Source organism: Phaseolus vulgaris, chromosome 9 (assembly GCF_051622355.1).
Source record: "Phaseolus vulgaris cultivar YP4 chromosome 9, ASM5162235v1, whole genome shotgun sequence".
Lineage (NCBI taxonomy): Eukaryota > Viridiplantae > Streptophyta > Magnoliopsida > Fabales > Fabaceae > Phaseolus > Phaseolus vulgaris.
The window spans coordinates 12,389,208-12,411,488 of record NC_143506.1 but is presented as its reverse complement, the minus strand read 5'-3'; the positions used below and the strand labels follow the sequence as shown (position 1 = coordinate 12,411,488).

At 34.9% G+C, this 22,281-nt stretch overlaps 2 protein-coding genes and 1 pseudogene across 6 annotated transcripts; all 3 read right to left on the bottom strand.

Moving 5' to 3' along the window:
- Positions 1 to 1,736: 1,736 nt before the first annotated feature.
- On the bottom strand, positions 1,737 to 4,803 carry LOC137820828 (polynucleotide 5'-hydroxyl-kinase NOL9-like; annotated as a pseudogene). Its single transcript, XR_016515583.1, has 7 exons — positions 4,403 to 4,803; positions 4,281 to 4,314; positions 3,564 to 3,732; positions 3,246 to 3,429; positions 2,955 to 3,135; positions 2,511 to 2,610; positions 1,737 to 1,940 (listed from the first exon to the last, which is right to left on the bottom strand). The product of XR_016515583.1 is annotated as a polynucleotide 5'-hydroxyl-kinase NOL9-like (transcript).
- Positions 4,553 to 6,782, bottom strand: LOC137820827 (RING/U-box superfamily protein). Of its 2 annotated transcripts, XM_090295332.1 has the most exons (3): positions 5,979 to 6,782; positions 5,211 to 5,655; positions 4,553 to 4,645 (listed from the first exon to the last, which is right to left on the bottom strand). In XM_090295332.1, coding segments are annotated over exons 1-3 (1,143 nt in total). In that variant the 5' UTR covers positions 6,676 to 6,782; the 3' UTR covers positions 4,553 to 4,644. The 2 variants fall into 2 exon arrangements, with proteins under 2 accessions (XP_090151458.1, XP_068481194.1); XM_068625093.2 differs by lacking the exon at positions 4,553 to 4,645 and having other exon boundaries at positions 5,030 to 5,655.
- A 2,004-nt stretch (positions 6,783 to 8,786) lies between these two features.
- GLT1 (NADH-dependent glutamate synthase 1) lies at positions 8,787 to 21,037 on the bottom strand. Of its 3 annotated transcripts, XM_068627592.2 has the most exons (22): positions 20,404 to 21,037; positions 20,200 to 20,319; positions 18,650 to 18,754; positions 18,245 to 18,397; positions 17,983 to 18,083; positions 17,793 to 17,889; positions 17,261 to 17,370; positions 16,856 to 16,959; positions 16,599 to 16,778; positions 16,162 to 16,505; positions 16,007 to 16,077; positions 15,448 to 15,917; positions 14,493 to 15,362; positions 14,137 to 14,291; positions 13,774 to 13,935; positions 12,069 to 13,670; positions 11,603 to 11,809; positions 11,245 to 11,513; positions 10,707 to 11,012; positions 10,302 to 10,569; positions 9,867 to 10,124; positions 8,787 to 9,396 (listed from the first exon to the last, which is right to left on the bottom strand). In XM_068627592.2, the coding sequence occupies exons 1-22, from the start codon at positions 20,740 to 20,742 to the stop codon at positions 9,109 to 9,111; spliced, it is 6,579 nt and encodes a 2,192-aa protein (XP_068483693.2). In that variant the 5' UTR covers positions 20,743 to 21,037; the 3' UTR covers positions 8,787 to 9,108. The 3 variants fall into 3 exon arrangements, with proteins under 3 accessions (XP_068483693.2, XP_068483695.2, XP_068483694.2); XM_068627594.2 differs by lacking the exons at positions 17,983 to 18,083; positions 18,245 to 18,397; positions 18,650 to 18,754; positions 20,200 to 20,319; positions 20,404 to 21,037 and adding an exon at positions 17,668 to 17,729 and having other exon boundaries at positions 17,815 to 17,886; XM_068627593.2 differs by lacking the exons at positions 17,793 to 17,889; positions 17,983 to 18,083; positions 18,245 to 18,397; ... (1 more) ...; positions 20,200 to 20,319; positions 20,404 to 21,037 and adding an exon at positions 17,606 to 17,748.
- Between the last annotated feature and the right edge of the window lie 1,244 nt (positions 21,038 to 22,281).

Here is a 22,281-nt window from a genome sequence, read left to right as displayed (position 1 = left end):
CACTTTTTATAAGGAAATTATGAGCGATTCGAACATGGAATATTTGATTTTGTTTTGGACCAAACTCTTCATAGGCACTTTCTATCAAAAACAAATTTCAATTCAAAAGAAAGTTCAATTCAAAAGAAAACACGTTTTTTGCCTTTGTGAAATTAGGTTTCAAACAACTTAAAAGAAAGCAAACATAGATTCATGGAAAAGGTCTCAATACTAAATTCAAATGTCAATGTTTTCTTTTACATTTTATAATTTTTTAAAATTTAACTTTTATAGAAACAAGTATGTTATTGTCTTTAAATATAAATTATATTATATTTAAAATTTAACAATCGCTATCATTTTTTAATTATTGTTATTGTGAGTATATTATTACTTTAAGTTCTAACATTATACTAGTGGTGAAAAATTGTTTGATTTAATTAAAAAAAAAAATTATTTGTATAAAAAATTATATGGACCACATCCAAGTTTTCACAAGGATGATTGTTTTAAACCATTTTTAGTGTACACATTTTATTAATGATTTTATCTCTAAATATAATTTATTTTATTTTATTCATTTTAATTATTGTAAGAAATGCTATGTAGTTATAACATTATAATATTTAATACAAGTATTTATTTTTATAATTTTAAAAATATTTTTTTTATAATTTTGATATAAATATTAGTAATTTATATTTATTTAATTCTTATATATAATTTTTAATTAAAGTCTTTTATTTTTATTATTAAAATGATAAATAAATAAAAATATTTTAATATTTTTGAAACACATTTAATTTCTTGTAAAGTATACATTTTGTTATTAAGATTTATAATAATTTTTATTTATTTTAATTTAAAACTTATTTTAATTTTAATTTATATTTCTAAAAATAATTTTTTGACATTAAATTATTTTACAAAATCACAAATAGTAAGATGTATCAAATCTTCCAAGAACATTTTTAGGGATTAATAGACCATGAAAAAGATACTAAAATCCCAAACTCGAAAGGAAATGATCATACTGCAAACAATCATGAGTATAATTTCCATGCTAAAATATCCATAAATGTACATCTACTGAATATAAATATAAATAACTGAAAACAAAATTGGATTTTAGTAAATATAATGACTATTACCCTACTAATATGCTCTCTACTGTAATGGTTCTCTTTGCCAACAGATCAATAACTAGTTATAGCCAAAGTATTTGCTGACATGTATGGTGAGATATATCCCTGAACCTGAAAAGAAGTCATTTTTTACATAGTATCATAATAATAATAATCATAATGTTAAGGAAAATGTGATAGATAATATAAAAAGATATTAAAATAATAGTATTGGGAGTTGTAACATGATTGTATAAAATATGTCGGTTCTCAATGTAATACATTATGTTAAATATCTAATATCTCGTCTATTAGTTATCATTAACAATAAAGAATAAACCTACTAAAATAAATAAATAAATGAAGAAATATGTTTTAAAAATAATCTAAATATTTCATAAATAAATGTTTAATACTACTCCTGCTCCCAAACCTGCAATATTCCTTTTGGTCGGCCCAAACCACAAGAAACATGGTCATCTTTTAGGACACTCATAGCAACAACCTTATTGGTTGATACTAAAAACACTAATATAAAATGGCTCCACCTTGTTGCATTCATCCTAGGAATGTTTAACTAAACACATTCTAGCAACTAGTAAAAAAGGCTTATACAACAAAAAGGAAGCAGACTGACTAAACTTCAACATATTATCTTTCATTTCTATAAGATTATGAGAAAGCAAAAAAATGTAAAACAACATCTTGCCTGTAACAAACAAGAGGGAATTTGGATATAACCCTGTAGCAAGAGGTTGACTTTTTCCAAGGAACTATGTGGCACCGGAGTAATGACATAGAGCACACCTTTTACTGTGTCAATGCCCCTCACAATCCCTGAAACATAAGAAATCAAGATGTGTTAAAATATGAATATGCTTAGAATTATCAAAATGCATAACAACTACTCGATTAGAACAATAGCTTTTTAATTTGTTACCATCATACTCTTGTTTTATTCTTTCTCTTCAACATCTGTGGAAGCATGATAGCCTAAATAGGTAGAGATCTCTTAAGATATACTACATTTGAGATGTCAATGCAAAGCTAAGAGACACTGGTAAACTTCTTACAACTAATAGACAGACGTACAAGATAAGCTAACTCACAAATGCACATTAGCTCACAGTATTTTTGTCGTGCAAAATTTGAAACTAGATAAGTTCAATAATATAATTTCTTTTAAAAAGCATTATAGCTTCCATTTTGTTTACAAGGCATTAGATGTTTTCAAGACTTGAAAACATAGAATGGGTATTTTCAGGTAGTTTGCAATACTATTGCAACCGTAATAGCTTTTTAATCTAAAATTTCAATTTTGCAGAAGTTTTCAGTAAAAATGATTCTCGGTTTCAGAACAGAACATGATGAAACATTTCAAATTCAGAAGTTAGTCAAATGACCTACCAAGACCAAAACACCAAGGTAAATTTTCTGGTTCTTCAGAATCAACAGCTAAGCCAACGATAGTAGCATTCAAACTGAAGAACATTTCAGAGCTTGGGACCTACAAAGATACCGGGAGATCATTACAAAAATGTTATACTTACCTTTATATAAATAAATAGATAGATGAAATGAAATATTATTGAAATTCCTAACAAGAAAACAACAATAAGATTTGAAAATCAAGTTGGATAAGAAATAAAAAAAATGGACCAAATGCATCAAAACCAAACTCATGAAGGGCAACTCAGTCACAAGACTCCACTGTTGTGGTGTCGGTGAAGAGTTAGATGCAAGCAACATTAACTTCTAAATCACCAGTAACAAGGTAGCAACCATACTGAGGATACTGAGGTGTGGAGTGACTCATTCAGAGAACAAGTAGCAAGCAAAATTTAAGCCAACCTCACAATGAAGAAGCCGAATCTTTACACTTGCAATGGGAACTTCATAAGGACAGTGAGAGGTCAAGGCATGTGCAAGTTCCTTAATCGTTGAAAGATTTGAATCACTAGAAAAGCACTGTCTGAAATAAGCCATTATTCGTAAATCACGTAGGGGACGTGCATCCTTCTGAAAAAGTACCCTGGGAAAACAAACAAGGATATTATATGTTACCTGAAACATAAAGATGGTAATAAAAGGGCCAAACAAGCAGCTGCAATTGATAACAAATTTTATCAAATTTGAACTTACTATCTATTTGATGAATCCTGACGAGCTGAATTTATCTCAATTAGGTTAATTGTTCCATCACATTCTTCATCTAACCAGAATTCTCCAGCAGGCAGATTCTTATTTTCACTGGATATGTTTATCTTAACTACATGTGTTGGAGAAATATATTTCAACATGTCCACTAATACATCATAACCAACACCTGAAATGTCAGAAAAAAGAAACCATGGAACAAGAACAGATGATATATCGCTACAATCCTATGAAAGAAATAGTTTCAAATACAGATGCAGGATAAAAAAGAATCAGAATTGCAGCTGAAAAAAGTGAGCTTACCTTTCACCCAGCCAGAAGTATTCACAATAAGAGGCAACTTGACATTACAAGGATTTCTCCTTTCTCAGAGATGCAATACTCCTTTTGGTAATAATCAGAAATGGCAAATACATAACTTAAGTATGTTGATGGATCTCTTTTAGAAGAAACGTCACCAAAGAAAAGACACCTGTTACAAAAAAAATGACAGATAACGAAGGAAGTCCATCACATGTTTAATCATGTAATACACGAATGGGCTAACAGATACAGATTGGAATACAAAGATTCAAGGCACAAAATGTTATACAAAAAATTTCATAGCAATCAGAAAAGAGACCCATATCCCAACCACTACATTCCCCAAAAAGAGAGGCACAGAACAATAACTTCTACAGCATGCATCTTAAGAAAAAGGAACAACCATGTACAGAACAAAATCATATGAAAAATGTCAATGTATAGTATTATTTCTATTTTTGTATAACAGTGATCTGATGTCAAGATGGTTTCTACTTAATCCAGAAGCATGAAATACACATAGGTAGCAATCATCTTGACCTAACTGACAATTGGAGAATACAACATGCCAAAAATTCACATGACTAATGAACAGATGTTAATGCTGTCACAAATCAGCAGCCTTGTCAAATGTTACAAAAGATTCAAAGCAAGATAAGAAAAATTAAACAAACACAGTTTCAGCTCCCAAATTATAGAGATGAGATAGCACCGTACCTCTCTGGTGTTTTCAGGCATGGAACTGTCAAATCTAAAATAATTTTAAAAAAATGAATAATTTTGAAATAAATTATAAAATACTTTTTTGCAAAAATTAAGACAGGGATTCACAAACCAACCTGGAGTTACTTTATGAACAACAGTTAGTGACAAAAAAGCAGGAGGAGTAAACTCTGGTTGGCCAACATCAGTATCAAAATAAGCTACTTCGGCGTATTTGTGCAAGAGGATATTTAAAAGATAGCGGGAAAAAAGTTGTCTTCCCACAATTTTTGGCACCACATATAAAAACAATAAGAGGTGTTGAACTGTAAGCAATTGGAATCTGCAGCCTCTGACCATTGCTCTGGAATACATATGCCCTGTGAAGGAGAAGAATCCATCACTTTCTCTCTGTAAAGTTGCAAGAAAGCTTTTGATTGATTAGGCAGTTTCTTCTTTGCCCGTGAGTTATGCAAATTGTAAATTATTGTATAAATGAAGATAGCAAATTGTATAATTATTTATGTCCCATTTACTACTTACTTATTAATGACTTTGATTCATAACCTTCATTCAAAAGAAAGGGAGACAAAAAAAGTAGTTATTTATGCTCTTCTTTGAAAGAAAAAGAGGAAAAGAAAAATTAGTTCCGGTATGTTATCCTATCCTATAACTTGTGTCAAACACTAATTCCATTCCATGCCAAAAAGGATTCTCCAAAGTTGTGCATTAAAAGAAAAAAGAAGCAATGCCATATTTTAAGAAAAAAAAAATTAACATTTGATTGATTCTGAACATCTTTAGGCTAGCGAAATACAGCGGCTATATTTGAAAAAAAAAAAAAATTCACACTATGAATAAAAGAAAGATGAATTATATTTGATGGAAACATGATGATTGGTAGATAGATATGGAGATATGTAAAAGGTGGAAGTATTAGTGTACTATGGTGATGATCGAGCACGCGGTTGTGGAAACTTTTGGGGAGAAGTTCTGCAAATTGGGCAGGAGGCGTTCAGTGGAAGCCATTCATCGATGCATTGTGCATGAAAGCAGTGTCCACATTCAGGTATGCTTTTCACTGTCTCCTTTGGCATGTACTCTGAGAGACATATTGAGCATCTTTTCTCACCCTTCTTAGGTAACCGTCTGTTCTCACCTATAACTATTTTTGGGTACGATTCGATTGTTGGTCTGTCCAGGCCCAACACTGTTGTGGGCCGTGAGCCCACAAGAGCCTCAAAATCTGCCACACTTTCGTGAGCCCAAGGTCCATCGTGGTTCCCCACTTTCAGCCACCTGCAGATGCAACTCAATACTCCAAAGGAGCATAACATAGCTGGTACCCCTATGCATATGGCTATGGCGTAACGGCCACCACGGGAAATCCCTGCAGTGTTAAATATAATTTTTAAGTATTCATTAGTAATAATACCAGATATAACAGACTTACATAAACGACGTTCTTAATACAATATCAATTATACAATTAATTCAAAATATTTTAATTATAAATTTCGGTATTAGAATTGTTGTCTTCTGAAAACTTTTTCATTTCTCATTACTACTGACAAAATCTAAATAATATAAAAAATTATAAACAAGTATTTAATATATATTTAAAATTTACACGTGCATAAAATACATATTTTTTTATTTTACTCGGAATAAATTTGCAAAAACTTTTGGGCTATGCATTGGTGTGGGAGCTACCTTTCGAAGGGATACCAGAGCAGTCAAGCTCAAAAGTGTCGTCACTCTTGAAGCCGCACCGGCCACCGCGGGACTCGCACCTCCCGCACGCCGGCGAGTCCCACGACAAGCGCAGATCCTCGCCGAGTTCCGAGGACTTGACTTGATCGTAAAACGGTGACTGCACAGGCACGTTCACCCTCGCCACTAGATGACACAGAGAAGATAAGTGGCGAACCACAGTAGTAGAAGGTGTTGCGAAAACGACGTAGTTGGGAGAATCGCTGAGACAACCTATGGGACGGTATCGATGAACGAGGTTGTCCAAATTGGCGGAGCAGTTGAAGAAGGTGAACTGCTGGTGGTAAACGGCGCGGAAGGGAGAGGTGGAGAGATTGAGAGAGAGGAGGTGTTTGGGGAGGCAGTTGTTGGGATCGTTGACCCAGAGTTGCTGCGCGGCGTAGTTTATAGTTTGGATTTTGAGTGGGCCCCAATTTGGTAGGTTGAGGAGTGTTTGGGCGTTCTGGTTCTGGGTGCAGGAGACTATGAAGCCTGGATATCCGCATGGTTCTGCGTGTTTTCCTTTTATGAGGAAGGGGAATCGGATTAGTGGTTCACCACCTTCACAGATGCTGTCTGAACATGTTTCTATGATTGCCACAACTACGAGAGGGTTGAAGAGGATGAAGAAAGTGAGTATAGGATTGGGGATTTTCATGTTGACTTGAGGTTTGGATGAAATGTTCTGTGTGGTGTTCCACGGTTAAATATTCACATAATCATATTTATATATATTATATATGCCAATAAAACTTCAATTACTTTGCTTCCATTGGTTACCCTAACAATTAGTATAGATAACGTATTGGTATTGGGGATAGCTTTTATTGTACGTCATATCATTGCTCAATTAAATTATTATTTGCTTGAAGAAGCAATTGAAAACACCCAAAAAGTAAACATAATAAAAGCTCCAAAAACCAATTTTTCCTATTTGGATGATAGGACGAATGAGAAATTATGCTTGTTTTTAGGATAAAATTGAGATTTTTAGGACTATTTTGGTTATTAAAAATTTAACTTGTCCAGTGGATAATTCGTCTAAAGCTTCAATGAAGAATGATATGTTTGATTTCAATGTGCTCAAGTTTTTTTTGTATTAACACTCGTACTAGTAAAGTTCTGTCCTCTTTCTGTTAGATGGAGTTTCTTTCATCAGGTTGGGTTAAAATTAACAATGATGGGGCTGCTAGATGTTATCCAGGTCTTGTCGCTTGTGGAAGTATTTTCCGTTGGAGTATGAGGAAGTTTATTTGAGCTTTCTCTGCGTTTCTTGATGTTCAGACTGCTTTGGTTGTTAAATTTTATGAAGTTGTATATGCTTTGGAGGAAACTCAAAAGTTGAGTCTTACTAATGTCTGATTGGAATGTGACTCTACCTTGGTTTGTGCTGTGTTTACTGCTAGGACAAATGTTCCTTGAATGCTTCGTAATCCATGAAATAGCTGTCTTAATTACTATGGAAAAATCAAGTTTAGGGTTACTTATATTTTTCGTGAAGGGAATGTGTGTACCGATAAGTTGGATAATTTAGGATTTATTCATAGATAATTATTTCATTGGTATAATAGACTTCCATCTAGTATGTTATTAAAATTCTTTATTAATAGGTATAGTCTACATATGTATCGTTTTTGTTAACATATAAGTTTTGGTATAGTCCCCATATTTTTGTATTTTCTCTCTTTTTTTTTTTAATAATATTATTTTCATGTGATGGTAAATGATTGTTGTCACTTGAGGTATCTGTCTAACTGAGATGTCAAATAGCATAGTGATGCCTAAGATGAAAGCTTTTTATATAAAAAAACGGTAAAACCAATAAATACATAATAATAATAATATAAAGAAAAGTAAATACATTTTAAAAAAATAAAAAACTGTATAAACTAAACAATAATCACATAAACAATAATTACATATGAAAGAATATAAATATATTTATTAAAAATAAAAATAGTAAACATAAAAAAAATAGTAACCACATTTAATAAAAAAAACTCTAAATAGAAAAAAAATATTAAAAACTTACGGGTGAAGGCACGTGAGAATAGGAAGAAGAAGAAATTGTGTGATGAACTGAACCAACCAGATTAAAGATGAGCCAAGATTCAATTTGAAAAAAAAAACATAATAAACCCTAAACCCTAAATCATTTCCAGTACTTTTTCCATATAAAGGAGAATCGATTTTCGTCCCATCTCTGAAAGCAACAAAATCAATTCTCGTCGTAACTTTAAAACCCATAGAATTGATTCTCGTCCTACTTTTAAAAGTCCCAAAATTGATTATTTTAAATCAACCTTTCCTGTAAAATCAATTCTACACCATGCACCACTTCTCTCCGTTCATTTCGTTCAGGGCACAAGAGCAAACTTCACAGCAAGATTCTTCTGCAGCTAGCATTGTAAAAAAGAAAAGAAAACTCTTTCATACATAACTGCACCACCGATCCAAACAAAAACTCTTCCAAAGGCAAACAAGGTATTAATGGTGTGTTTATCATTAATCAATTCCTTGAGGTTGTCTCTCCATTTAGTAATTCATTTATAAATCTTTTGAGATTTCCCTGTAGGCATCAATTTTCATAATTTAAACAACTCATTTTAATTTTGGTTATATTTTTCAGTTTATTCTACTTTCAGGGTTTTAACAATTTGACAATTCTCTTGTTATCTGTTTGAGAATTTTCAGCAGCGAATAACATTGCAATCAGCATTTGGCTATGGAAAAATCAGTGAGATGAGATGAGAAGCAGACGCTCGCATATTCAAGAACTCTACTCATTCAAAGTAATTTAAATTGGAAACAATAATGTAAATCACTAATTACCAAACTGTACATTTCATTCCACATAATGCAACAGTTAACTAAGAAAGAACCAACCTTTCCAGCACGTAGCCTCTGCTATGAATTAAAAAAGACATTTCTAATTTTCTAGGTACTAATTTAAATCGCTTCTTTATTGTGTCCCCTTCTATTTTATATGGGACAACAACAAAATGAAAATTTGGGGCAGAACCTTGGAGCCATCTTCTATTATTCAATTAAAACAGTAAGAAACGAAAAATGACAGAAGTCTCCTAAGTTATCACTGTGTATTTGCCACTGCAACGGTGCCCCTCTTAGTTAGGTCCTGCTGGTGCTTGATAAGTTCGTCTGGATTCCCAGCAATGTGCTCTATATCTTCATTTGATAGGTAATTGTCAACTTGTGCCGCAGCTTGTCGCCCCTCTGAAATTGCCCATACCACAAGGGACTGACCACGTCGACAATCTCCTGCTGCAAACACCCCACTCACACTCGTTGAGAAGCGACCGTACTCGGCCTTGAAGTTTGACCTATTGTCTCTCTCCATACCCAACTTCTCTGCAATTGTCTGCCATACCCAGACCACAAAAATCAGTGATTAGCAACTTTATAATGCACATAACGTGTAAGAAGGCATGTAACTTTCCAAGTTAAAATCACAATCAATGAAATATGGCCTCTAACAATCTATGAAATATGTATAAAAACTCTAATAAAATGAAATGAGTTAAATAACGATTATTAAAATTAATGATATATTCACCTTTTAAAACCTTTTTTTTCTGTCTTTTTATGATATCAAGTATAGAAAAAAAAGGTTAGGAATAATTAAAAAAAATATATAGTTTGAACTGATTTTTTTCAAAGTTAAAAGATAAATATTTGTTTTTAATAATGTGTCTATGAAAGTGTTGGTTCGAAGTGTCCAAGGCAACATAAAGTAATTTTTTATTTGAAACCTAATAAGAAGTGTCTAACATGTATGAGACAACTTTCCGGGAACTATCATGACCAGATGAAGCTATTATGAATACTCACAGGTTCAGGGCCAAGGAATCCCATAGCCAGCAAAATTAGGTCAGCCTCAATAATCTCCTCACTGCCCTCAATTTCCTTAAATTGAAACCTCCCAGTTGCATCCTTCTCCCAGCGAACACGTACAATTTCAAGTCCCTTCACTACTCCATTTTCATCTCCCACAAACCGCTTAGTCAATACCTCATAAGATCTTGGATCTTTCCCAAATTTTGCTGCACTTTCTTGGTGCCCATAGTCTACTCGGTATATACGAGGCCACTGTATTCCAGAAACACTTCGTTAAAAAAAAGTCATGTGCACATTTAAACGAGTCCTTTAACTTTTAAAGGCTCATTTTAGTGAATGGTCCTAGTAATGTCAAGCGATATGTCCAATTTCAGTATTGACAAATGGGCTGAAAAAATAAACAGAACTTCAATTTCACATTGATCTAACCTGTGGCCAAGGGTTGCCTGGGGCCCTAGTTTGTGGTGGCTCAGGGAGAAGTTCCAGATTTACAATGCTACTACACCCATGCCGAATTGATGTCCCTATGCAATCTGTGCCCGTGTCACCCCCACCAATGACCACGACTTTCTTTCCCTTGGCAGAAATAAAGTTACCATCATGGAGATTGCTATCAAGCAAGCTTTTCGTGTTTGCATGCAGAAACTCCATGGCAAAATGAATTCCAGACAGCTCCCGTCCAGGGGCTGGAAGATCCCTGCATTGAAATTAAAACTTCCTTTGAAGGATCTCTTAACAGACAACAATTTTTTTCTAATATACATTCATTCCAACCAAAATTGAACTCAAACTACAGACAAATATAATATATAGGACTCCTGCATTATATCTCACCTTGGTTTTGTGGCTCCTACAGCTAAGACAACAGCATCATTTTCCTCTCGAAGCCTATCAAGAGAGTATAAAGGATCATGCCCGACACTAGCATTCACGACAAAGTTAATCCCCTCCTCTGCCATAAGGTTAACCCGCCGTTGAACTATATTCTCTTTGTCTGCTTTCATGTTGGGAACCCCGTACATCATAAGCCCTCCAACCCTATCAGCTCTTTCATACACTGTTACTGTATGGCCCATTTTATTCAGTTGATCAGCAGCTGCCAGGCCAGATGGTCCACTTCCAACAATGGCCACTCTTTTCCTGTATTAATTAAGATATTAACTAATGGAACTATTACCTTGATAATTGCAATAAACCCTAACTGACCAGTTTAATAACAATAACTACAACAAAGCCAAACAGTATAATAACTGAAAGTTACAAGACACCATGTTGTGGATTGTACATTTACACCTATTTAATTGAAAAACAACATCAGAAATAACGGAAATAAAACTCAAGAGATGTCAATTAGAAGGAAAAAAGTGCGTACCCAGTTCTATTCACTGGAGGTCGTGGCACCATCCAACCCTCCTCAAAAGCTTTGTCTATGATGGCAGATTCTATGCTTTTAATGGATACTGGATTCTCAATAATACCAAGGACACAAGAACCTTCACAAGGAGCTGGGCATACCCTACCAGTAAACTCTGGAAAGTTATTTGTCTCAAGAAGCCTCTCCAGTGCTTCACGCCACCTATTTTGGTATACTAACTCATTAAATTCTGGTATTTTATTTCCAAGAGGACAACCAGAGTTTTCCTGCAAGTTTAAGTATCTTTAGTCTAAATGATGAACGTGAAAATTGGAAGTCACAAAAGAAAGAATTTCATGGAAGTGGCAATCCACACCTGATGACAGAAAGGAGTACCACAGTCCATGCAACGGGCTGATTGGGTTTTCAAAAGTGGACCAGGTTGTGTTTCCTTCATCACTTCCTTCCAATCATTCAATCGAACATTGGGATCCCTGTACTGAACACCTTCCCTCTCATAAGCAACAAAACCTCTATGTTTAACAGGATCAATTACTTGGCTAGGCCTCTTGGAAGATTCAGCCTGTTCAATCGTCGGGACATATCAAAAGACATCAGCTAACTAAAAATATGAGTAATCCAGTATCAACCAGTTTTAAATTATACGAAATTTTGTAGAAATGATTTATTTCATATGATAAGTTTTACTTCGCAAGTTGGACTAATAAAATTTAACAATCATATAAGTTATTATAGAAGATTTAATTTAGTTCAAGATGTAAGTATGCCAAGAGTTACATCTGGTGTAAGTGGATCCCATCTTAGAAAAAAGTTACCATTACCTCATTAGGCTTCCCATTCGGTGATGCAGTAGCCAGTTCCTTGAGTTCTTTAAAAGCGTCTTTCTCCACCAATTCCATTTCAACTTGCTCCTCTCCATGTTTAGAAGCAGACTCTGCGGCATCTTTGGAGGCTTCCTTCAATTTCATACTTGCCAAAACTCGTTTATACTCCCTGGGGAAAACCTTGATAAATTTTGGAAGAATACTATCAAAGTCAGCAAGCACTTCACTGGCAAGCACACTATTTGTGTGGCGCTGATGCTGTTGGATCAACATTTTTAGAGTAGCAATATCATCTTCCTCCTCAATCTTATCCAGATCTACAAGCTCACGGTTGCACCGAGATGGGAACCCTCCATCTATATCAAGAACATAAGCAATCCCACCGCTCATACCTGCAGCAAAATTTCTGCCTGTGTTTCCAAGCACAACAACTATCCCACCAGTCATGTACTCACATCCATGATCACCAACACCTTCCACTACTGCCTTAACCCCAGAATTACGCACACAGAATCTTTCAGCTGCCATACCATTGAAATATGCCTCACCAGATGTGGCCCCATACAGAGCCACGTTACCAATTACAATATTCTGCTTAGGGTCAAAGGTACTCACCTTTGAAGGATAAACTACAATCTTGCCACCAGACAATCCTTTACCAACATAGTCATTGCCATCACCTTCAAGTTCCAAAGTGATGCCATGACAGAGGAATGCACCAAAGCTTTGGCCTGCACTGCCCTTAAATCTGATGTGAATAGTATCAGTTGGAAGACCATTTAAGTGGTACCTTTTAGTAACCTCATGGCTTAGCATAGTCCCCACCGCACGGTTTACATTGAGGATTGGACTTTCAATGTATACTTGTAGACCCTTTTCCAAAGCAGCTTTGGACAGAGCTATAAGTTTATTATCCAAGGCCATGTCCAAACCATGATCTTGTTTTTCAACACAGTATTGAGCAGCTTCTGGTCGCAGTTCAGCTGCAGGTCTAAGCAATAAAGAGAGGTCAATGTTCTCAAGTTTCTCATTGCTTTTAATGACTTCTTTATCAACTTCGAGCATGTCTGAACGACCAACCATCTCTTTGACAGTACGAAACCCAATCTGGGACATAATTTCTCTCATTTCTTCCGCTATCATGAAAAAAAAGTTAATGACGTGTTCAGGTTCTCCAGCAAACTTCTCTCTCAGTACTGGATCTTGCGTAGCAATGCCAACAGGGCAGGTATTCTTGTGACACTTGCGCATCATTATGCAGCCAAGAGTAATGAGTGGAGCTGTGCTGAAACCAAATTCTTCTGCACCAAGAAGTGTGGCTATGGCCACATCTCTTCCTGTTTTAAGTTGCCCGTCAGTTTGGAGAACTGTGCGACCCCGAAGGTCATTAGCCACCAAAGTTTGATGGGTCTCAGCCAAGCCAAGTTCCCAAGGGAGACCAGCATTCTTTATGCCAGTCCATCTGGATGCTCCTGTACCTCCATCATGGCCAGAGATCAAGATATGATCAGCATGGCCTTTAACAACTCCACTGGCAACTACACCAACTCCAGCTTCAGATACCAACTTCACACTAATTCGAGCAGCAGGGTTCGCATTCTACATGTAACAGAAAAGGGATTAAGGAGGATGAACACCCAAGACAACGAAATCCAACCAAAAGCATCCAATGTAGTAAAAAGGATTGAAGCCAGATATGAACCTTTAGATCATGAATTAATTGGGCAAGATCTTCAATGGAGTAAATATCATGGTGAGGAGGTGGGCTGATAAGTCCAACACCAGGAGTTGAATTCCTTGTGACAGCAATGTCTCCTACAACCTTGTGGCCAGGAAGTTCACCACCTTCACCAGGTTTTGCTCCCTGTGGAAAACATAGGTTAAACTAGTACAATTCTAGTATTCTACGTTCAATGACAAAATTCAACCTTCCCGAGGGTCAAGTGAATAAATCAAATATACGTAAAGGACCACTCAGACGTAAGAGACCGTCTGATGATTTTGTTTACTGTATCAGGAAATTAAAGAGAACATCAAATCCAAATGTGGTATTTTTGAAATTTACCTGGGCCATCTTTATCTGCAATTCATCGGCATTTGTAAGATAGTAACTTGTAACTCCAAATCTCCCACTTGCAACCTGCTTGATAGCACTCCTTTTAGGGTTCATTGAGCCATCAGAAAGAGGCTCCATACGAGATGGCTGCTCACCTCCCTCACCTTTGAAAAAAAGTTAACAAAAGTCATAAGAATAAGAAGAAAAATTAGGAGACTGATGTAGAAAAATTAAACTACGAGAAAAAGAGATTTTTTCAAGTACAAATCGTCCCAAAAAGCATTTCCATACACAACACACCCACCCGAAAAGAAACTTGACAGTTTTTCCTGTAACATAAAGCTATATTTTCTTTAAAAGCAAACCTGTGTTGGATTTCCCTCCCATCTTATTCATAGCAGTTGCCAATGCTGTGTGTGCCTCCAATGATATTGATCCATAACTCATAGCCCCGGTGCAAAACCGCTTAACTATCTCACTGGCAGGTTCTACTTCGTCTAGGGGAACTTTCACTGCTGCTTCTTTAAATTTCAGAAGTCCCCGCAAGTTGCAAGCTTTGTTTAACTCGTGAATGAGCTTAGAGTACTGTTTATAGGCATCTACGCTGTTAGTTCTCGCAGCTTCTTGAAGCTTTGAAATGGCAAGTGGATCATTCAGGTGAATTTCACCACCTTTTCTCCAATGATAATCCCCAGGGTTTGGCAATGCAATTGCTTCAGCACTTCCCGGAGAGAAAACCCGAGAAGGAAAGGCTAACTCGTGCAATTGAAGAGCATCACGAGCAAGCATCTCAAATGTTGCGCCCTCGACTCGACTTGGGGTTCCAGCAAAGCACCTTTCAATCACTTCTGATGAAAGACCAAGAGCTTCAAAAATCTGAGCACCTTTGTAAGAAGCCAAAGTAGATATTCCCATCTTCGCAAGCACTTTCATCATTCCATAGTTGCTTGCTTTGAAGTACTTCTTAATCAGCTCATCTTTTGAGTAGAATTCCCCACTTGCTTTTGGTGGGATCTTTCCATCAACCTGTAATCGCCAAATTGCCTCTACAGCCAAATATGGACATACAGCATCAGCACCGAAGCCAACAAGTGTGGAGAAATGGTGTACTTCTCGTGGCTCGGCAGATTCTATTACTAATGCAACTCTAGTACGCTCAAGTGTTTTCACTAGATGTTGATGAACAGCACCGACAGCAAGTAAGGAGCTCACCGCAACACGTTTCCTTGAGAAGGCTACAAGAGGCAATATGAGATACAAATCGATCAGATGGAAGCGCAGTGCATACAGTATATACACAATTCAAGGATAATATAATACCTCTATCAGACAGCACAAGGGTAGTGTAGCCATCACCAATTGCATCATGTGCTTCTGCACATATCCTGTCCAAGGCTTCCTCCAACCCTTTCTTACCACGACCCTTTGAGTATGTTATATCTATAACTTTGCTCTGCCATCCCCTATGATTCATTTTTTTTATGGCTTCCATTTCTTCAATGGATAAAAGGGGGCCTTTTAGGGAAAGACGGTGGCATTGTGCCTCGGTGATTTCTGTCAAGTCACCTTCTGGACCAACCATACATTCCATGGAAGTGACTATTTTCTCCCGAATAGGATCAATAGGTGGATTTGTCACTTGAGCAAACATTTGCTTGAAATATTCAAAAGTGAGTTTTTCTCGATTAGACATGACTGCTAACGGAGTGTCATTTCCCATTGACCCAAGGGCTTCTGTAGCATCTTTTGCCATGGGAAGTAATAACATTTCCAAGGATTCAACAGTATATCTGTTTGAATAAAGCAGACTATATAAACATATCCTTTTGAAAATACAACAGATAAAGTAAAGAAAATATTCATGTTGGATATTACATACCCAAAAGCTTTTAGTGGAGCCAATAAACCATGAATTCCCATATTTTCCATATCCACATCATCACCATATGCCTGTAACTCGTGGAAAATGTAACAGTGAGATTTGCCAACTACAAATTCATGCAAAGTTCACACGGATTTTTATTTTATACTTACTGGCACTACTCCTGCTATGGTTGGTGGCATTCTTTCAGATTGCTGAACAGAATCAACTATGTCTTTGAGTTCTAACTTCTGCTCCTTGAGCCATTCCGCATACGGCCTTGCTAATGAATACTGTTCTTTCAAGGCATCATCATTTACAACAATATGCTTCTCAAAATCCACCAAAAGCATCATGCCCGGATTTAGTCTTCCTTTTCTACTCACGTCTTCAAGAGGAATGTCTACAACCCCAACTTCACTAGCCATTACAACTCGTCCGCTGTGGGTTACATAAAAGCGGCCTGGTCGCAGCCCATTCCTGTCCAAGGTTGCTCCAAGATAGTGACCATCAGTAACTGCAATAATATTGAGTCAATACCAAATTAAGAATCCAGAAGAAAAGGGCGTGTTACAGAAGAAGTAAGTAATAATCAGTCCAGGAACTTCACATGCTATAAGAGCTGGCCCATCCCATGGCTCCATTAGAGCCGAGAAGTATTCATAAAATGCTTTACGCTGAGGATCCATGTTCTTGTCATTCTGCCATGCTTCAGGAATCATCATCATTACAGCTTCGGGAAGACTTTTTCCAGACTGAATCAAAAACTCAAGGACACCATCAAAAGCTCCTGCGGAAGAAAAACAATATTAGTATATAAAGTTATGATGAACATACCTGTGGCAAACAAAAATAAATTCAGATAACCTGAATCAGATGAATTTGCATCCACAATAGGCAAAAGCTTCTTTAACTCATTCTCCGATAGACCAAGCTCCTTGCACTTAAGCAGGCCTTCACGTGCCTTCATCCTATAAAATATAAGTTATTAGGTCATATATATTCCTTCACTTTAAATGCAACGAGTGGTATCCAACACAAACTTGTTACACGTAGTTCAAAATCAACTAACATCAAACTTGAAAAATTTACGGGAACATGGTAACCATTACTTAACAAATAAAGAAAAATAATAATGAATTAACTCTCCAATTCATCCATGCCAACTGCACCGGGATATTAATTATACAACAACTTAAATTTGCAGTACAGTATTATATTCATTCTTCTAGTTCTTAACCTACAGTATAACAATACCTATACCAGACCTACCAGTTTACATTTCCTCTAAGTGTGTTGATTTCTCCGTTGTGCCCCAATACACGCATAGGTTGAGCACGATCCCAACTAGGAAAAGTATTCGTTGAAAATCGAGAATGCACCTGCACATCATGTATGCCAAGTTGTCAGTATTTATGGCTATTTCTTATTACATGAATAAAAATATACTGAATTTCCAGTAGAAATTCCAGAAATCCTATTCCATTTTCACCAAAATGATTTTTTCCCTCCACCGATATGACGAAATTGTCTTCCAGGCCAAGTAAACAGAGAACATCAGCAGAAATTTCTGTAAACATGATTATCCTCATAATGAACTGTCTTATACCAACTCACCCATTGCATCCAAATTCAAACTTTAATCAAGGAAGCGGAAGAACTTAAGAGATCATTCAAACCTCAATGCCTCAGAAGTCATTCCCCAACCTTGCATCTCTTCAGTTACTGGTTGTTCCCCATGCTGTTTGTTGGAGTATATAAAGTTAGTGGAGAAAGAAGAGAAGTTAATGGATAATAGATTTACCAGGGCCATGTAGCTCGTAAACCTTTCATTGCCAAGGTCTGCAAAATAGTAATCCTTCAACTGAGCTGGTGTTAGCTGACCTTTGTAAACAACAGTCCTGTACAAATTGGACAATGCAAAATGATTAGACGTTGAGGGTAACCATAATTTAGTTCTCAAAAAGAAAAAGTTTCCCCTCTTAACAAACTACCTTGATGAGAGAGAACAGATGTAGAAATCTGTAGTGCCATCATTATGGAGGTTCAATGTAGATGTTATAGCAACCATGCACAACTTCCTTAATATATACATCTGCGTGAAAGAAACGAATTATCCATTAACCATGGTAGAACAAAAAAATAAGATTCTCACTTTTCCCTCTTAACCCAAGAATTTTGCTAGCATGTTATTCCAAAGGTACTCAGGTTCAGTTAAATATTAAATTTTAAAGTAGAAGTCATATCAAGAAATACCTGTCTTTCTAAATCAACTTTTGACAGAGTACTTGGCGTAAGGAACACTTGTTCAATCACAGGTTCAGTTAGCAGGGCCGATTTGCCCAATTCGGAGTTATTAGTGGGAACAGAACGCCAACCAAGAACAGAATGCCCCAGAGATTCGGCAACCTGATAACAAAGGCACAGAACATTTAAAAATAAATGCCACGAATATTAAATAAATATACCAGTTATCACAATAATTTTAATACCAGAACACAAATAATAAACACTAGTGAAGCAGACTACATGTCTATATCAATTACAACTTCAGCGTGATAACATACCAAAAGCCATGGAGATACCTTTTTAAATACAGTTTTTCTCAAACAAGAATGCATGAAATTGTTAATAAAGAAGGAAATTCCAAAATTAAGTTACCTTTTGAAATACACTTTTGCTCTCCTCTCTGAGACTGTTGGATGTAGGCAAGAAAAACATGCCAATTGCATATTTTCCTGGTGGTGGAAGCTCAAAATCCACAACCTGCAAAACAGTAAACCTCTTAGAATGTTCAGCCTAAAGAGACAACAAGTTAAAAAACACTCCATCAAATTTTAGTAATGAAAAATTATGCATATTTCCATTCATCATCATGCTCCTTGAAGAAGTTACAGACTGAGGAACCAGTTAAAAACCTCTATGGATGTATTTAAGATCTAACTTCTGCTTAGTTATCCTTAACCCGTAACATCTTGTAGTGATTAATCTGATCCTCAAGTAAAAAGGCCCTAGAAAAGCACGATGAAGATCTAATAGAAGATGAAGGAACTTGTTTCCATGATTTCAGAAGTTAAAACAAAACAAAAAAATCTTATGGTATTTAATTCACTTATTTCGTGTGTAAGATTTGTACTAGACTATATTTGACTAATATGAATTTAGACAGTAACAATGTTATACTATCGGAAAATCGTATACCTACCAAAATCAAGACAAAAAGATTATTCACATGTATGTTAATATAATTTAATATTTAGATTCACCCATATTTTGAAAATAGTATTACGTAAAATATTAATAATTTTAAAAGGTTATTATAAATACTGGGAGAAAAGGGACAGAAGGTGCTTCTTTATATGCAGTTTTGTTTACGAAAGAAGTTAAATAAGAAATATGAGATAGCTATTTTGAAAATATATGTAGCAGAAGTAGTTTTTTCATCTGCAGCTAAAATATAATCCGGTGTAATTGACTTTCAGATAGAAAATTTCTTATCTGAATTCCACCATTTTTTCTAGTCCTTTTAAATCGTATCTTTGACTTTCTCTTTATTTGTTATTTTTATTTCTCTCTTCTTTCCACTGCAATCCACCCCAAAATGATGTTGAATTTAGTATTTTCAAATTTTAAAAGTCTACGAAATTCTATGGACTTTATCTCATGATAACATTGAATCCAACAATATTTATTCGATTTAGTGTATTCAGTCCTCCTTATGAAAGAAATATTAACATAATCGCAGAATAATAATAAAATCCAATCGCCCCAAACGAAAAGCATACTTTAACCTATAAAAAAAGTTTAAAAAAAAAAAGATGAAAAGCGACGGCGAATCTTTCAAACGCATGACCGAAAACACTTTCCCCGAATAAAAAGCAATAAAAAATAGTTGGTTACATTCCAAAACAAAAGGCAGTTAAAAACTAAAAATAATAATTGCAATGTAAATTAATTCTAAAATACGAACTTTGTGAAAAATATTCAAATTAACTTATAATTTCAATATTTTTTATTATTTTAAAAAACGGAAAGACTTTTCTAAATTATTATTATTTTAAAAAATTGTTACTGACCAAAATATAATATATTAACATTGGACAACGAAAACTCAAATTCGTTTTCATAATAATAAAATTTTATAAACATAATAAATAGAATAGGTTTAAACCAGTAAGAAAATCCATAAAAAATAGAATGAAAGAAAATACCTCTTTGTAAAATTGGTGAGGTAAACCAACCATGATCCCTGCTCCATCTCCAGTGTTGGGTTCGCAACCGCAAGCACCTCTGTGCGTCATGCGCACCAGCATCTCCAAAGCATCCGTCACCTAAAAAACCCACGCTTAATCACAACAAAAACGCAGCAGCAGGCCATATCTAAATTCACATGCCAAAGGCAAAGTCAAACTCACCGTGTTTCTGTTACCTTCACCGGACAGTTCGGCCACGAATCCTACTCCGCAGGAGTCCTTGTCCATGGCCGGATCGTACAGTCCGAGCGGTTTCTTGGGAACGGTGGACATCCCGGACCGAACCACGACCCTGAGCTTCGGCCTACGAAGTGGCCCCTCCGATTTCCAAACGTGAAGCCGCTCGGAACCGAGCCATTTTCCGCTCGAACGCAACCGTGTTCCCAAAAACTTTGTCACTCTGACCGGACATCGAGAGTTAAAGAGTGATTTCTCGGTTTTGCACGGAAGAGTTCGTGGCGAAGGAGTCCTAACCGTGGGAAACGAGATTGATGAAGACATATCTTCAAGAAATTGTCAATATGCAAAAAAAGAGATGTTGAAAAGGCGTGGCTGTTTGATTGTTATATTATTTTTTTTAGTGTGAAATGTAACAGATCTGAGTTGAGAGAAGGATGTTGCTTTGAGATGGAAATGAGAGAAGCGAGAGGAGTGCGCCGCCGCAAGCTAAACTGTTGGTGTGAGATCAGTGAATGGCAGAGATGTAAAGTGTTGAATTTATAGAGAGTCCGTGTTTGAAGGAGTGAGTGAGGTGATTGTTTTTTTTCATTCTTTATCTAAAAAAATTCAAGGAACTGACTCACTGCGAACACAGATATTTATTTATTACTCTCTCCTTCCATAATTTCTATTTTCACTTTTTTTCAACTATATTCTTTTACTTCCTAAATATTAATACTTCTTATCCTCATCTATCTATAATTTAATAAAATATATATATAACAAAATCCTCTATACTTATATTATATTATAAAGAAAATATCTCCTCTTTCTCTGTATTAAATGTTAAATTCTAAATATTTATATTATTATTTAATTTTAATTATTTATATTTATTTATTATAAGATAAAATTGAATATAATTATGTATGTATATTTATTACAATGTAAGAAATAAATAAAGACAATATGGAAAACTTATAAATATTTTTTCAAGATACAAGAATTTGTTGTTTGTATATATCTAAAATAATCTTTATCAGCACTTAGAAGGAAACAAAGTCAATCTTTTCCAAAAGAAGAGAACAAATATTAATGAAATAGAGAAAGGTAAACCTGCACACTCAAAATTTTACTTGTAAAAATGTTGTTCACATCATTTTTAATTATATTTAAAGTTTAATTTTAATAATACATGGTACATATAATGAAATTAATTTTTATACAAAACATTTATCTCATCTCTACAAAATTAATTTCAATTTACACACTCCTTTACTTTAAACTTCTTATTCACATCATTGATATAAAAGTCTATTTTTAATTAAAAATAATATTAATTAGGTGGGGTAAACTATATTGACCACATACTCTAGTTTTTTTTTTCCATCATTGTAATAACTTTTCTTAAGGAAGTGTCTAATATAAGAGTCGTTTATGCATATAATGTATTTAAAGTTTGAGAGGATATACATGTAATTAATATTTTTTTAAAATTTAATTAAATACATCCGGGGAGAGATAAAAATTCTAAGGCTTTTTTTTTATAGTTATCTATCATCCATAAAATAACAGCTAATAAAGATTATACATTTTAGTACTTTTTATTTTGAAAAGTATTTTTAGAGCATTCTATTTTGACCTCTTGTTTTATTATAGAAAAGTGAGAAATGGTGTTTATTATGTAGAAACAACATAAAAATTGATATCCATTAATAATAATAAAAAAAACGAGTATTGTTATGGTAAAAGATTGAACACAGACAGACGTATAGAGAGATTTTGTATTTATTGTAATTATAATTTACAGAAATGTTGCTATACAAAAAATAATTTTATTAAATTAGTATATACATAATTTATATATTTAATATTTTATAA